General features: G+C 35.5%; 2 protein-coding genes across 2 annotated transcripts; one reads left to right on the forward strand and one right to left on the reverse strand.

Moving 5' to 3' along the window:
- Positions 1-3,652: 3,652 nt before the first annotated feature.
- Positions 3,653-4,579, reverse strand: LOC105995341 (olfactory receptor 8K5-like). The gene has a single exon (XM_013029046.1). The coding sequence runs from the start codon at positions 4,577-4,579 to the stop codon at positions 3,653-3,655; it is 927 nt and encodes a 308-aa protein (XP_012884500.1).
- A 7,290-nt stretch (positions 4,580-11,869) lies between these two features.
- On the forward strand, positions 11,870-12,808 carry LOC105995342 (olfactory receptor 1052). Its single transcript, XM_013029047.1, has one exon. The coding sequence runs from the start codon at positions 11,870-11,872 to the stop codon at positions 12,806-12,808; it is 939 nt and encodes a 312-aa protein (XP_012884501.1).
- The last annotated feature ends 4,285 nt before the right edge of the window (positions 12,809-17,093 follow it).

The following is a 17,093-nucleotide window of genomic DNA, read 5'->3' on the forward strand; positions in this document are numbered from 1 at the left end:
AAGAAAGAAAGAAAGAAAGAAAGAAAGAAAGAAAGAAAGAAAGAAAGAAAGAAAGAAAGAAAGAAAGAAAGAAAGAAAGAAAGAAAGAAAAGAAAAGATGATCTCTCTCTCTCTCTCTCTGGGAAGGAAGTGAAAGTCAAAATAATGTAATCTAGAGGATCATAGCTCAGTGATCTTTCACACAAAGCTAGCAAATGGGACCTGCAGGCAACATATCATAGCAACCACAAAGCACAATGCTGTGTTTCTTCGGTGACCATCAGACAGTAATAAGACTTGCTTTTCCTAGGAATGGCAAGGTGTCCAACCACTGTACTCTTCAGTGATGGAACTTCCCACTGCTTGAATTTCTCTGTGATCCACATCACATTCTTTCATTTTCCATGACCAGCTCCTGTGTATAGTTCCTATCCAGATACTCTGAAAGGGGTATCGTAAGAATCTAAGTCACTGAGTACCTGTGGCTCATGCCTGTTATCCTAACAGCTCCAAGTACCTGAGATCTGAGGATAGTAGTTCAAAGTCAGCCTGAGCAGGAAAGTCTGTGAGACTCTTATCTCCAAATAACCACCCAAAAGCCCCAAGTGAAGCTATTGTTCAAATGGTAAAGCCCTAAGCCTTCAGATAAAAAAGTAAGAGACTATACCCAGATCCTGAGTTCAAGCCCCAGTGCTGGCACAAACATTAAAAGGAATGCTAAACTACCATTGATCCTTGTTTGGTCACCTTCTAAATATATCAGTCTCAAATTGTATAAGTCCTTCTCAAGGATAGTGCTTTGGGTAGGAGGTGAGACTCTATCTGAATAGTAGCCAGCAAAAATCAGGCCTGGAGACATGGCTAAGTGGTTTACAAATAAAAATAGTAACAATATGAGATGTTCTCTTGCTGTCGACCTCCCAGATAAGGGGAAAAGCAGAATGTTTTCTTCCCACACCAGATCAGGCATGTTCTCACCAATTCTCCACTCTAAATTTAAGGCTTTGAGAGGTATGGGTTATCATACAGCTAGAATTACCAGCCTTTGCCATGCTATTAGATTTACCCGGTTAATGTGTGTTTGTCTGTCCTTATCTATTTCCCTTTTTTTGCTTTTGTTTTTGTTTTTGTCAGTGGTGGGGCTTGAACTCTGGGCCTGGGTGCTGTCCCTCAGCTCTTCAGCTCAAGGCTAGTGCTCTACCACCTGAGCTACAGTGCCACTTCTGTTTTTCTGAGGGTTTATTGGAGATAAGAGTCTCATGAACTTTACTGCTCAGGCTGGCTTTGACCTGTCAACCTCAGATCTCAGCCTTCTAAGTAGCTAGGATTACAGGTGTGAGCCACTGGCACCCGGCTTTCTCTCAGTTTCCCTTTTGTGTTCCTTCTTCACCATACTTTTCAACTGTGCTACCACTCCTTTCATAATTTCCAGTGCTGTTCCTCTCTCTTTCTGACCTTTACAGTCTTTTCTCTATTCCTGAGCATTTAGTATTCAGGCTTCTAATCCACCAGCTCCACCAGTTTCCCAGAAGTGTCTATAGCCTGTGTTTGCTGGGATTCAACGTGTATCATACAAAATATAGTAATTCTTTAATTCATATTAAATAAAATAAATTTTACTGTCTTCATTATAAAAAGTAGACTCTAATTACAGTGTAAAATTCTTCTAGATGTAACATGTTCTTTTTTTTTGTGTGTGTGTGTCTGGTCATGGGGCCTGAACTCTGGGCCTGGGTGCTGTTCCTCAGCTCTTCAGTTCAAGGCTAATGTTCTACCACTTGAGCCACAGCACCACTTCCAACTTTTTACTTTTGCTTATGTGGTGCTGAGGAATTGAACCCAGGGCCTCATGCATGCAAGGCAAGTGCTCTACCACTGAGCCACTTCCCAGCCCCAACAGGTTCTTGATTCATGGAACAACACATGTCTTAGAGAAGACCCTGTCCTGGGGTGCCATTCATGTGTATGACTCAGATGTTGTATGTGGTATAACTTTCGCCTCTGCAATTCTTTATTTCTGAAAACTGACTACATGGGGAATCTAGTTGTTATCCAAGGATTTGACAATTTATCCCTCAAACATTTTGTTTTCTGCTAGTATCCTTCTCCAATTAAACAATCATATACAATTAGGAGTGGGTCAGTCAAGCCTGTAATCCTAGCTATTCAGAAAATCATGATTCTAAACTGTCTCCATCTCCGATAGTCAAACGCTAGATTGACTCTGTAGCTTAAGTGGTTAGAGTAATAGCCATGAGCAAGAAAATTGAACGAGAATGCAAAGTTCTGAGTTCCAGTCCTGGTACTAGCACAAGGAAAAGAAAGAAAAGAAATAATACACAGATATAATAGATGTGAAGGTTGAGAACACAAAGATTGTTGCGACTCATGAAATATTTTCGTGGATCAAAAATCATTGCTTAGTATAGTAATAATATTTAGATTTATAATTCATTTTAACTACACCAAGAGTTTGGTAAGTTATTCACAAATGGCAATGTACTATATACTCAATAAACTATATTAATTCCCTATTTAAACAATTTGTTTTTTCCCTTCTGTTCCCCAAATTATACCAACATCAAATACAGTGAAAACAGGAGTTATTCCATGGGGGAGAGACATACAAAGCAACAAAAAAATCACATGGTACCTTATAAATATGGTAGAAACAATAACAAGAAAGAAAAAAACCACTTGTGTCCTTATCTTGGGGCTCATTTCACTTAACATCATCTGGAAGGGATGGTAGGGGAAAATCAAAGGAGGAGGCAACAATGATTGATAAGAAATGTACTTGTTACCTTGCTCATGTGATTGTAACCCCTCTGTACAGTATTTTCACAATAAAAAACTTATTTTAAAAATATTTTAATTCACCTTTCATTATCTAAACTGAACAACTTATTGCATGACAGTGAAAGAAGAAAATTATTTGGACTTGAATAGTTTCAATAAAGACTTAGAGAATGCTAAGTGATGTTATAAATTCATATCATATGGATATTTTGAATGTAACTAGCTATTTCATGAGTATTACATAATTAATGTTTTATGTGTATGTCTTTATTGTTTATATTAAACAGCAATAGTAAGCCTTCAAAAATAAAGACTTAGGATATGAAAACGAACAGAAGAAAAATCATATGGGGAAATATGGGGAGTGGCAAGGAACATATATATCTGGAATGCAAGAAAACTGTTATCCTTGCTATTTAACCAGACTTCACGAAACATTATAGAATACTGGAGAATAAATATTTCTAATAATGAACAAATTGAAATAATCATTTTATAATGAATAAATAAAAAGCTATTGTCCTGCATAAAAGTAGTAGATTTTACCTGGTGTCAGTGGCTTATATCTATAATCCTTTCTATTCAGGAGGACACAGTGTGAGGATTCTGGTTTGAAACCAGCCTGGGCAGGAAAGTCTCAACTCTTGAGACTCATAACTCTAGTTAATAAATAATTTAATTAAGATTTAGATTATGAGAGCAAGCCTGACTCAGTAAAAGAGAAATAATTGATTGGTCTCTGTGTTATAATTAGTCTGCATACTGGAGTCAATGGGAAGGCAGTTATTTTATGAGAAATAGTGCCATGAAACACATTCCTTTAATCGTAGTTTATTGTAACATTATTCCACATGGAATAACAAATGCACAGATTTCAAGGATATTTAAAGACTCTATGGAAGGCATTTTTTACCTCCTTGTTCCTTAAGCTGTAGATCAAGGGGTTGAGCATGGGGATCACTAAGGTGTAAAACACAGAGGCTACTTTATCAGTGTCACTGGAGTGCATGGATTTGGGCTGCACGTACATGAAGATTAGAGTCCCATAGAATACCACCACCACTGTCAAGTGAGAACCACACGTGGAGAAAGCTTTCTTTCTTCCCTCTGCAGAACGCATTTGACACACAGTCCACAAAATCAGCAGGTAAGATAAAAGAACTACTGAAAGAGAGGAGATTAAGTTAAATGCCGAGAACAGTACTGTCAACAACTCTGTTTCTCTCACGCGTGTGCAGATCAAAGGCAATAGGGGGACCACATCACAGTAGAAATGACTGATGACATTAGAGCCGCAGAAGGTCAAGGTAAAATACTTAATAGGGAACAACAGAGCCTGAAAGGCACTGTAGAGGTATGGGATGCCCACCAGCACACGGCAGAGCCTCTGAGACATGATGACATGGTACAGCAGAGGGTTACAGATGGCCACATAGCGGTCATAAGCCATGGCTGACAAGACTGACAGTTCACTGACGATAAACATAATGAAGAACGCCATCTGGGTGGCACAAGCGTAATAGGAAATGGTATTTTGATCCACAATAAAATTTACCAACATCTTGGGACAAATGACTGTGGAATTGCCAAGATCGATGAAAGCCAGGTGTCTGATGAAAAAGTACATAGGTGTGTGGAGACGGGAGTCCAGCTTGGTTAGAATGATCATGCCCAGGTTTCCCACCACTGTCACTGCGTAGATAAGGAGGAAGACCCCAAAAAGAGGAAACTGAAACTCTGGCTGCCTTGTGACTCCCAAAAGAATGAATTCAATGGGTGTTGTGAGGTTCTGTTGGCCCATTGTTATAGTCCAGTGATTGTCTCTTCTAGGAAAAAGCAAGAGGGAGGTTGGTTTTTTTTTGTTTGTTTTGTTTTTAACTTTCCTTTCACACCAACTTCTATTTGCAGGTAGAAAGTCAACTTTTATTCATAATATTGGGAAGAAAATTTCTCCACCTGTAATTGATAGAGGAATTAAGAAGAGTCTTTAGCGTACAAGAATGACAACTGTAATTCTAACACTATTTGCAACTGTCAAACCAAGGATTCAGAGTTGGATACGAGAAGATGTGGAACAGATGCACAAGACAGTGAGTATTGTTCAGGAATAAGGAGATACAGAGTGGCTTAGAAAGGCAAAGCCAATGTTTAGCAATAGGAGACACCAGGAAGTAGGCACTCTAAAGGGGAGAATGGGGTCAAGGGGTTAGAGGAGGACAAATAAAGAGAAAAAAGATGGGAAGAATACAGCTAAGAAACCAATACGTATTCTATAAAATGAAGAAGAATGAGGGAAGAGAGTAAGGGAAGGATGGGTGAGAATGTTGAAAGGGGTGACACTGATCAAGATACATTGTATTTGTAAATTGCTTTGACGAATGACATCTTCTTTGTACAACTACTTAAAGATGATTTTAAAAATAAATATGAAAGGACAGTGTGTGAAAACTAGACATCATTGTCATCATCATTATCATCATCAGTGTCAGGCATGATAATAAAAGGGTGTTGTTTTAGGGAAGACTCACTGAAGAGTGATAGGGGAAAACAAAAATATGACAAGGGATAGATATGATTGAAGTATGCTATATATAACAAGCGGATATAAAATACATATATTTAATGAAACAAATGTATATTCATAAATAAATATATGCAATATATGGGATACATGTAAATGTGTGTGTAAATTAAAAATCTATATACAAAATAAACTGTACTATATATACTATACATATGAAAATTTATTATGTTAATATGCACATAAATAAAATATACAATAATATTTTATTTAACCACATATATATAATATATAATCATTTGCATATACTTTATATGTTTACATTCTAAACAACTCTTTTACTTTTAAGTTAATCAATTTTCAATATTACTATCAATCATACAAAGTTATTTCCAAGGGCTCTTTTTATCAATAGAAGATAAATTCCTAAAGACAGGCTGGCTGGAGTGAGTCACATCTCACGTTTTTTATGTTTGTCGATCACCTTCTGTTGCTCTGTTTTGTTACTTTGTTGTCTACTGCAGAGACAATAATTGTTGGAGGGTAGCTGGTGATAAAATTGTTTTTCTTTATAGTTGTATACTCTTTAATAGATGTACAGAGTGGTTAATGTTCAACAAATCAGTTCATAAGTACAATGCATCTTGAGTGATATCAACCTTACATCATTTTCTCCTTACTATCAGTTCTTGAAAATAAATTAGATTTTGTTTAGTTTTTCTTTGCCCCAATATCATCAAAATCCTTCAGGTAATTTCAATTTGTAAAAGTTGGAATAAAAATGGTTTTATGATGTATTGGAAAGAATCATCACAGTTACTATAAGTGTATTTACAATGATGTTAGAAATAATGAGAAATTATCCAGACCAAGGTGATCATCAAAATCAAAGAGAACTCGTACTATCTACTTACTGTTGAAGAAAATCTTTCTTTCCTCTGTCATTCATGTTTTTTCTTTGACTAGGAAGAATTTATGGTTTCCTTTACCCTTCTTGGTATTCTCTGAGGAATTGCATACTTCATTCATGCAGATCATTATGCTCAAGTCTTTTGAGAGACCTAAAAATTGGTGTAGTGATAGTCCTACTAATTGTCTAGAACTCTACACATTCCCTAGTGAGATAATGTGAGAGACAAGCAACAGGATTATAAACAACACAAATTATCTGTACAATTCTGTGGAGAACTATACAATAGAAAAATATTCACTAAGTTAGTTACAATGAGTCAACAATTAAAGTTGCAACTGTCTGTACAGGAATTCCTGCAGGCAGGTAGTCATTGTAGTAACATATTCAGTTTAAATAATTATAGACTGATACATATATATATATTATACATTTTTTCAATATATTAACTCTCTGGCTACTGTTGGATAATATTCAGTATAATCTTTGTTGATTATACTGTTTGATAGAATGCACAATCTCTCATAATACCGAATGACATACTCTTTCTGATTTCCGTATGTATTATAATTAAAAAGTTATATAGTGAAACATGACTCTACATTGCACATAGTCATAAATCTTAAGGAAATTTGGACTGTTTCATTTATGCTTATTAACCATGCTTAATTTAAACAGAGAACATTGCAATGTCAACGAAATTTGTACCCTGCTTTATAACCTGTCATTTCATATCTATCATAAGAACGGTTTTTCTCATGCCTTAATGCTCCCAATAAAAATTTCAAGTGCCAGGCAAGTAAACTTTATCCCAATCTCTCATTCCAATAAATGGACTCAGCAAATGCTACTCTTTTCTTCATTTCATTTTATTTTCCTATTACTGGTGATTAAATGTAGGTCCTTCAGGTTTTAAGGTAAACACTGTAATATGTAACTTTATGTCTTTTGGTTTATTTTATTTTTGAGATGTGATGTAGCTTAATTGGATGGACGGAACAAAATTAGTAATCTTTCTATCCCTACACCTGGGTAGCCCAGACTGGGTCATATGCCTCCATGCCCGGTTCCAACCCATTTTCTTGATCTGATATTGTACAGTGTTACTTTTGGAGTTCATCCATGCCGTGTTTGCTCTGCTGCCTGATATTCCCTTTAGGAATATACCACAATTTGTCCTCCATGCTCACCACTGGTGAATGTTTGAGCTTTTGATTTTCAAGGGAAGCTTAATACACACTAATACACACTGGTAAGAAATAGTAGATGGGGAAAGTGAGAGGGGTAAGTGTGAGCTATACACAATGGGTGTATAAAATGCTACCTGCAGGAGCCACTCAGGAGGCCGGGATTTGAGGATCTTAATTTGAAGTCAGCCTGGTCAATAAGCCAGTAAAAAGAAAAGGAAGTGGAGGTGTGGCTGAAGTGGTAGAGGTGCCAGCCTTGGATGAAAAGCTAAGCATGAGACATGAGACGCTGAATTCAAACTCAACTACCACTACACACACACACACACACACACACACACACACACACACACACACACACTATTTACACTTCCCTAATGACTAAATATTTTGCATATTGTTTCATTGATTTATTACCAATTTATTCTTTTGAGAATTAACAAATTTTCCCAATGATTGGTTGGATCATGTTCTCTTCTAGTGTTTAATATTTTTATATTTTCTGTACATTAATCTCCTATAAAATGAAAAGCTGGAGATTCTTTCTTCTCTTTAGGCTATCTTTTGTATTAATAGCTTCTTTGGCAGTGCAGAAGGTTTTCATAGTGATAAAATGCCATTTGTCAATTCTTTATCTGAATTCCTGAGCTATTTCAGTCGTAGGTAGAGCATCATTGCCTGGTCTTACCTCTTGAAATGTTTCCCCTTTCTTTTTTCTAGTAATTTTACATTTTCTTACAATAAGGTGGTTGGTTTATTTCTTGAAGTAATTTTTGTATTCAATTGGAGACAATATATTAGTTATAGTTTTCTACATGTGGATATTCAGTTATGGCAGCGCTGTCAAAGTGTCTGTCTTTCCCCCAACCTCCATGTATTTTTGGCATCTTTATCAATAAGGATCAGATGATCCCAATTATGTAGGCTTATTATTGAGGAGTCTGTATTGTATCCCATCACTCTGAAAGTCTTTTCTATGGTGATTTTCATTACAATAACTCTGCTATACTACAGCTTTGGCCTAAGGATTTCTTTGAATGTTCAGGGACTTTTTCTGAATTTTAAGATTTTTTTCTGTTGCTATGAGGAATGTCATTGTAATTTTGATAGACCTGACTCCAGTCTGCAGATCACTTTTAATAATATGACTATTTAAAATTATTACTTTTTTCAATCTACAAACATAGGCTATCTTTCTATCCTTAGTATCTGCTAATATATTTTTTTAAGTTCAGAGCTTATAGAACTCCTTAATATCTTTGGAAATGCTTATGTCTATATAATTGTGAGGCTGCTGTTAATGTTTTCCTAATTTCTTTACAACAGTTTATTTTGTGTGTGTGTGCTGGAACTGGGGGTTGAATTCAAGGTGTCATGTTCTTGCCTGGCTGTTTTTGCTCAAGGCTGGTGCTCTACTACATGGGCCACACCTCCTTCTAGCATTTTTTTGGTTAAATGAAGAAAAAAGACTTATGGTCTTTTCTGCTTAGGCTGATTTTGAAGTATGATCCTCAGATCCCAGTCTCCTAAATAATTAGAATTACAACATGGCCCACTACTGATTTTGGATCCTGTAATTTTGCTGAAAGTTTCTTTCTATCTGAATCTTTTGGTGTATTTTTAGGGTATCATAAGCATAGGATACCATTAATTGTGAATAAGGATTCTTTTCATTTCTCTTTATTCAGATACCTTGGCCTTCCCTTACTGTAGTAAATAAGATTTCAAGAACTGTATCGAACCAATCATTTTTGATAGTCCTCTTATTTTTAGCATGCAATACCAAGTCTGTATTATATCCATTGGTAATGTTAATTCTATGCTCATTCTGCATTCTAAACAAAAAAAAAATAATTGGATCAACAACTCAGCTGGGAGATTGGAATCCTTTCATGAATATGCATGTATGTGGGTGTGGGTGTGTGTGCATGTTTGCTGGTTCTTAATAAGCCTTCAATGATAGCAGCACTTAGCAGGCTCTTTATCATGCCTGTCTGCCTTACAGCATTGCTTTTCATCAGACTAGTAATATCTATTTGTCATGTAAGTGATGAACAATTCTGAGTTACTTGTTTGAAATTATTGTTTCTATAATATCTTACTGAATTCAAGATTACTCCATGGCTTTTTTAAAAAATTAAGTGCTTGCATTAATTACACACTTGAGAATTTAGCTGAGTCTTGGGAATTAAAAAAAACTGTTTAAGAACAATCGTGCCTCCTTCGGTTTCCTTTGTGACTGTGGATAATGCTTTGACTATATGATGGGGCTCATTAGAATTGGATAATAATATATGTACACATATATACATATATATTTGTGATTATCTTCTTTTTTATACTCTTACAAGACAGTGTTTTTGCTTTGTTTCTTGTGTTCATTGTATGTCAATTGTTAGTATCTACCTCTATTTAACCTTCAAGCAATCCTGTTTTGAAAATAGTTAATAACCTCGAACACTATGTGTTGCTAGCTGAAATTGTTTTTAAATAAAAGGTAAGACTCCATGGATAAGGGAATGAGGTTTCTAAATCTATTTCAAATTCTTTTTCTTTTGGTAAGTTATAATTTGTGTTGTTAAAATAGTGTGTTGTTATTAATTTGAATTATATCTTATCGGAAGCATTATTTAGACAATTTTTATTTGACCAAATCACATGATCGTCCAATGGTATACCTAATCGTTCAATTCTGTTTACAATGTCACTTTAAATTGAATCAAGTTAGGTATCTTAAGAATAAGCAACAGAACTAAATTTCTACTCTGTACCTAGAAATGTTTCCTTAATTAAGTTTGGAAATTAGCACAATTTAGTTAGATAAATTTTCCTTGAGAAAGTAATATTTAATTGATTCTCATAAACAAAGGGAGGTAGAGGGCTTGAAAAGAGCTCTGACTTAACTTTCTACAGAGATGTAAATGTAGTAGAGTATGTGCTGTTAGAGACAGATGACACTCGCTTACACATGCCTATTTTTGCTTTGATTGGGACCAGCTCAAACACTAGAATATAAACTGAAATAGATATCCCTTTGTTAAAAAATTAGTAAAGTACAATAAATTATTAATCTTGCACAGATAATAAATATTTTATTACTGCTTTTATGTCTAAAACATTTCTACTCTTAACTGACTCTATATAGATTAAGAGAGGTAGAACTAGAAAGAAAGATAAACAATGCTCAATAGGAAATGTACTCATTACCTCACTCAGATGTACTCATTACCTGTAACCTCTCTGTACAGCATTTTTTACAATAAAATGTACAAAAAAAGGAAAAAAGAAAGAGCTGTGTTCAATTACAAGCATATTGCTTTTTATAAAATATAACACACATATTTTATTTAAAAATAAAAGTAAAGTGTATTTATTCAAACATCATATAACCTATGTGGTCTTCTAAAATTGTTTCATTGAAACAAAGAAAAGATGCTGGTACACAGCTGGTTGAGTCTACTGAGTCTTCAATATGACAAGAACTTAGAAACAGTAGTTCCTGAATGCCTTTTAAAGAGTGTCATGACCCATATTTAAGGGCCAGTCCTTGTTCCTAATAACATTTCTTCATCTCTGGTTATATCATGATACATACATAGAATAATCACAGCTTATAGTCCAGTTGTTTGAAAAATTGTTGGTTTGTTTAAATTTTAAAATTTTGATCTTATCAGCTGCTTTTTAAAAATGAAGTTAAAAACCTGTGCTTAAGATCAATTGTGCAACAATGTCACCCCTCATGGTTGTAACTCATCTTCTTAGAGCATTAAACACCCTAACATTTTTGTACGTTTTTATTGTAAAAATTCTGTACAGAGGGGTTACCATTACATGAGCAAAGTAATGAGTACATTTCCTATTGAGCATCGTTGCCTCCTCCTTTGTTTTCCCCTACCATCTCTTCCCTCCCCATTTTTGAGAACCAAAAATGTCTTTAATGTATTTCATAATGGAATTGAATCAGAGCTACCACAGAAAAAATAATTAAGAGATGATATAGCCAGGTGCTGGTAGCTCATTTCTGCAATCCTAGCTGCTCACGGAGGGAGAGATCTGAGAATTTACCATTCAAAGCAAAGCCAGCCCAGGCAGAAAAGTCGGTGAGACTTTTTTCCCTAAGTAATCAGCCAAAGAAAGCCAGAAGTTAAGCTATGGTTGAAGTGGTAGAAAACCAGCCTTGAATAACAACAACAACAAAAACTAACTGACAGGGCCCTGTCCCCAGGTTCGAGCTGAATACCTGTGCATGTGTGTACACAAACACAGGCATGCATACACAAACACCTACACACACAAGAGACATGATAGTCACATTCCTCACACTTCAAATGAGAAGGTTTTGGTTCAGCCAAGTAATCTAGGTTTATCTAATGACACAAATATTTGATTATGATTTTAATAAATGTCCGATCCTTCTGTGCACACTCGAATCCCTTTCTTGTCCACTTCAGATTTTAGGGGAAAAAAAGGTAAATGGCAGAGGAGAATTTGACGGTCGTTTCTGAGTTTATTCTGCTGGGATTGACAGATCAGGCAGAACTGAAAGTCGTGCTGTTCGTCCTGTTCCTGGCCATCTATGGGATTACCTTGGTAGGGAATCTGGGCATGATGCTGCTGATCCAAATCACCCCCAAACTCCACACGCCCATGTACTTTTTCCTCAGCTGCCTTTCATGTGTGGATGCCTGCTACTCATCAGTTATAGCCCCCAAAATGCTGGCCAACTTGATGGCGGTGAAGGGCACCATCTTCTTCTCTGCCTGCCTAATACAACATCTGTTTTTTGGGATATTCATTACCACCGAAGGCTTCTTGTTGTCGGTGATGGCTTACGATCGTTACGTGGCCATCGCGAACCCTTTGCTTTATACCGTGGCCATGTCTAAGAGCAAGTGTGCTGTGCTGGTCGTTGGGTCATGTCTAGGTGGGATAATCAACTCATTGACACACACCATCAGCTTGGGGACATTGTCTTTTTGTGGACCTAATGTCGTGAGCCACTTCTTCTGTGATATTCCTCCCTTGCTAAAACTGGCTTGCTCTGACACATCCATGAATGAATTTCTGCTTTTAACCTTCTCTGGAGTCATTGCTTTGGGCACTTTCTTGATTGTGATCATTTCCTACCTATTTATTGCTGCTGCCATTCTGAGGATCCGCTCCGCTTCAGGCAGACAGAAAGCCTTCTCCACTTGTGCCTCTCACTTGTTGGCTGTGACCGTATTTTATGGTACCTTGAGCTTTAATTACATCCAGCCAAGCTCCCAGTACTCGGTCGAACAAGAGAAAGTGGTGTCTGTGTTCTACACACTCGTGATCCCCATGTTAAACCCCATGATTTACAGTCTTAGGAACAAAGAGGTGAAGGATGCTGCGAAAAGAGCCGTGGAATTGAAACACCTGTCGTGCTGAGTTCCGGCCAGAGTTCAATTCTGCAGCATTCCCCCTTGCCAGTGTTCACAAGAACGCATATGAATGCAAGGGATTCTTCTTTCCATGTATCAGAAATGATTGTTTTCTTAATAATCATTGTTCACTAGAAGAAACAAGACTAAATATTGAAGTGACTGGTACACCGAACAATTTTATTTCCAAAAAAATCGAACTTAAAATTCAATTCTCCTGAGATTTGAGGCCACACACACATATCCTGATATCTATCTTCAGATATGTGTTTTGAATTTCCGAGAACTGAACGGTTACATGAGCTCATGAATACTTTTAGAGATATAAAGCTGTAACCCTTTTGCATGAGATTTTAAAATGCGTTTTCTCAGAAATTAAAGTAATACTATATCTGATATTTGACTTTATGTTTAAAATATATCTTAAAATTTAAATGTAGGTAAAATTTGTATGAGTAACTGTGAGGTTTTTTACTATCACTGAGATTACATCTTAGATTATTTGACTTCTTTTCTTCTTTTCTTCCTCTTTAAGTATCCATAACCTAATGAAAAAGAAGTGGGTTATATATAACTACACACACACACACACACACACACACACACACATACACACACACAGTTTATAATATGACATTCCTAAAATATTTTCTTAAAAATCATAGATTCATGTGTGCAATGACACCATGTTGGAATTGGTGGAATTTCCAATCCATGTCTATCTCCAAAACTCTCCTTCATATGCTTTCCAGTTTAAAAAGAAAATAAGAAGGAGCTTCAAATCATTTAACAGGTTTGTTTTTTAATGCTTCTTTTGTGGAGACAGGGTCTTACTATCTAATCCTATTTGGCTTAGAGGTTACAACTCATCTGCTTTTGTTTGTGCCAATGAGTACAAATGTTGGCACAAATATAAGCCTAATTTGCCTACTGGTTCAGTTCTGTGATATATTACTTGATTGCATAACTTCATAAATCCTCATCATTTTAAGAATGGATTAGGTTAGTAAACGTGTAAATAATATTGTACTGGCTTTTAGAAATTAAATTAAAGTGATATTATTTACTTTTTGTGTGTTTGAAGTTTGAACAAAACTCAGTTGTTAAAAAATAAAACTAGCAAGGCACCAGTGGCTCACGCCTGTAATCCTAGCTATTCAGGAGCCTGAGATCTGAGGATCATGGTTCAAAGCCAGCCCAGGCAGGAAAGTCCGTGAGAATCTTATCTCCAATAAACCACCAGAAAACCGGAAGTGGTGCTCTGGCTCAAGTGGTAGAGCACTCGTCTTTAGCTGAAGAGCTGAAGGACAGCATCAAACCCCAGAGTTTAAGCCCCATGAAGGGATGACATTGATCAAGATGCATTGTACATAAAAAAAACCTCAGATGTTAAGATGAAACCTCTCTATATGTCTACCTAAAATAATAAACTTGTTTATTAAAGTGAATATTTTCTCCAAGTGTTGCACAAATATTCATTTTCTAGGTCACACTTGACAGGGCAATGGGGAGTAACATACTAGAAATACATTAAATATAAATTTTTTTTCTTTCCTGTCACTAACACCATCAAAATCCACTGTAAAAGCTGTTGTTTTTCAGGTTGGAAATAAACTTTACAACTGGTGAAGTGTGGGGGGCGGAGTCAGGGGAAGAGGAAAGATGGAAGAAAAATGAAGGTAGGATAACAATTTTTGACAAGAAATGTACTCATTACCTTACATATGTAACTGTAACCTCTCTGTACATCACATTTGCAACAAAATTAAATTTTTGAAAAACCTGTACTTTTTCTTTTCCTTTTCAACTCATGGCATAAGAAGATAGGCTGATTTCAAGTGACTGTGATATTCATTCATGTGGGATGTTAAATTCCAAGATACGTACTTCTGAGGAGAATAGGCGTCCTTCTGTGTTGCTATTGTTATCGATAGTGCACAGCAGTGATATTTTCATTCTAAATAAAAACTAAGGGAAGAAGATTTTTAGTTTAAGCATGTATATAGCTTCATTCACAGACAACTTACAGTATATGCATGAGTAAAATGCCATAGTGAAACTCTCAATATTTGATACACCTTCACATAACAACTAGCAAATCCAAACGTTATCATTTCAATAGAATTTGAATTGCTTAGAAAAACAATTAAGAAAACAACTCAAGAGAACCTATTAAAATCCCACATATTAAGAAAAATTTGTTCCACTTAGAATTGATATAAATGAAAAAGGTTTTCAATAATGGGAATCCTAAACACACCCAGAAAATTTAGGTTGAAACATTATTATCATCAAGGTTGTTATATGCTCTTTTCTATCATTGATTTGAAAAATCCCTGATACAAGCCCTTTGTTGTCTAATAATGTTAGAACTTCAGGATGTGGGATCTTTTGTGGTTAAATACAGTATAGCTATATTATCCTATTTTATGATTTGCCTTGATTTTTATTGTTTCTTCTTTTGTCAAGAACTGTGAAATTTTAATAAAATTTAATTGATTATTTCTTTTGACTGGTATTCCATTTTTAAAGACTGCTTATTATAAAAATTGCTGCAATGAACATGGTTGTGCTGGTAGCTTTAATGTGGCCTGGTTTGTGGTCTATTAGATAAAGGCCCAAGACTGGAATTTCTGGGTCAGGAAAGCTCTATGTTTAGTCTTTGGTTTAGTCTTTGTGGGAGTCTCTATACTATATGTAATCAACCCAGATGCCTCTCAATGGATGAAAGAATCAAGAAAATGTATATATCTATCTCTCTCTATATATCTTATATATATATATATATATATCTTATATCATATATATATATATATATGCAATGGAAGTCCATGCTTCCATCAGAAAGACTGATATTCTATCATTTGTAAAGAAAGCAAAATCTCAGAAAAGTTATATTAAATGAACTAGGCCAGACTCAAAGAAACATAGGTTGCTTGGTCTCCATCATTTCTTGTAAATAGACTGTGACTATAAATCTACAAGTAAGCATATTAATGGTAAAAGATAAAAAATACACTTGGACAGGATAGATACATTATACAGGACTCTGGACATTGATACAGTGAGACCAAAGGAGGATATTCTTAGGAGAAGATCTAAGTCTCAGTAGCTATGTGCATGTGGTCACATAAAATGATATCTATGGAAATGAACTGCCAGAAATGGAAACACTTCTTTTGTTACTTTGGGTTTTTTTCTCTTTCTTTCTCTTTTTGTCATTGTTTTTGTTTTCTGTACCTTTTGTCTTGTTTGTAAGTTAATCTATTTTGGGGAAGGCACAAGTGGAAGCAGTGAAATGGAGGGACAAAGGATGGACAACTGTTGCTGTGAAACTAGACACTATTGAAAATGAGCTATACAATTGGTGTGTGGGTGGTGATGGGAGGGGGAAAACTGAGAAAGTGAGGGAAAGGATGAAACTTTTCAAAAAGAAATGTACTCCTTACCTGACTTATGTAGCTGTAACCCCTCTATACATCCCTTTTACAAAAACAACAAATGAAAAAGGAAAAAAGATTTTTTAAAATAATTAAGCCAATTAACAATTTTTATAAAACACATAGTCTTTATGCATTTCTAATGCTTTAAAGTAAGTTTTTTTTTGGTCAGTTGTGAGGCCTGAACCCTGGGCCTGGACATTGTCCCTCAGCTGTTCAACTCAAGGCTAGCACTCTACCACTTGAGCCACAGGGACACTTCTGGATTTTTTTGCATATGTGTTGCTGAGGAATCAAATCCAGGGCCTCATGCATGTAGGCAAGTACTCTACCACTGAGTCAGCTTCCAAGCCCTAAAGTAATATGTTTAAAAAATTAGTCCAGGAATGATCGTGCACCACAGTAATCTAAGTTTATTGGAGGAAAACGTATTATCATCTAAGTCAACCACTGGGCTGAAGAACATGAGACACTGTTTCAAAGAGAACTAATGCTATTGTCATTGAACTGATGACCTGCTTAGAAAATTATGATGATAGCGAATACATTATAAAATATTCAACATTATTTAGCAATCTTCCTCTGAATATATGCACTCCAAATATCATTACTTCAGAAAGTTAATTTTACCCAATGTTTATTGCAGCAATACTTATGAAACCAATTCAGCAGATGACCTAAGAAATCATATATCACTTTCATAAATGTATTTATATGTATTCATATATATATATATGTATATAGATACATAGTATTTTTCAGCTTTAAGTAGAGCCTGCCAATTGTGATAACACAGATGAATCCAAGTGGTGCTATATAATGTTTGATGAAGATAGAATATTAATCTGTATG

Source organism: Dipodomys ordii, unplaced genomic scaffold (genome assembly GCF_000151885.1).
Source record: "Dipodomys ordii isolate 6190 unplaced genomic scaffold, Dord_2.0 Scaffold117, whole genome shotgun sequence".
In the NCBI taxonomy this organism is placed as follows: domain Eukaryota; kingdom Metazoa; phylum Chordata; class Mammalia; order Rodentia; family Heteromyidae; genus Dipodomys; species Dipodomys ordii.

Excerpts from the sequence above, each read along its gene's own strand:
- LOC105995341 (XM_013029046.1), bottom strand. The coding sequence starts at position 4,579 with ATGGGCCAACAGAACCTCACAACACCCATTGAATTCATTCTTTTGGGA.
- LOC105995342 (XM_013029047.1), top strand. The coding sequence starts at position 11,870 with ATGGCAGAGGAGAATTTGACGGTCGTTTCTGAGTTTATTCTGCTGGGA.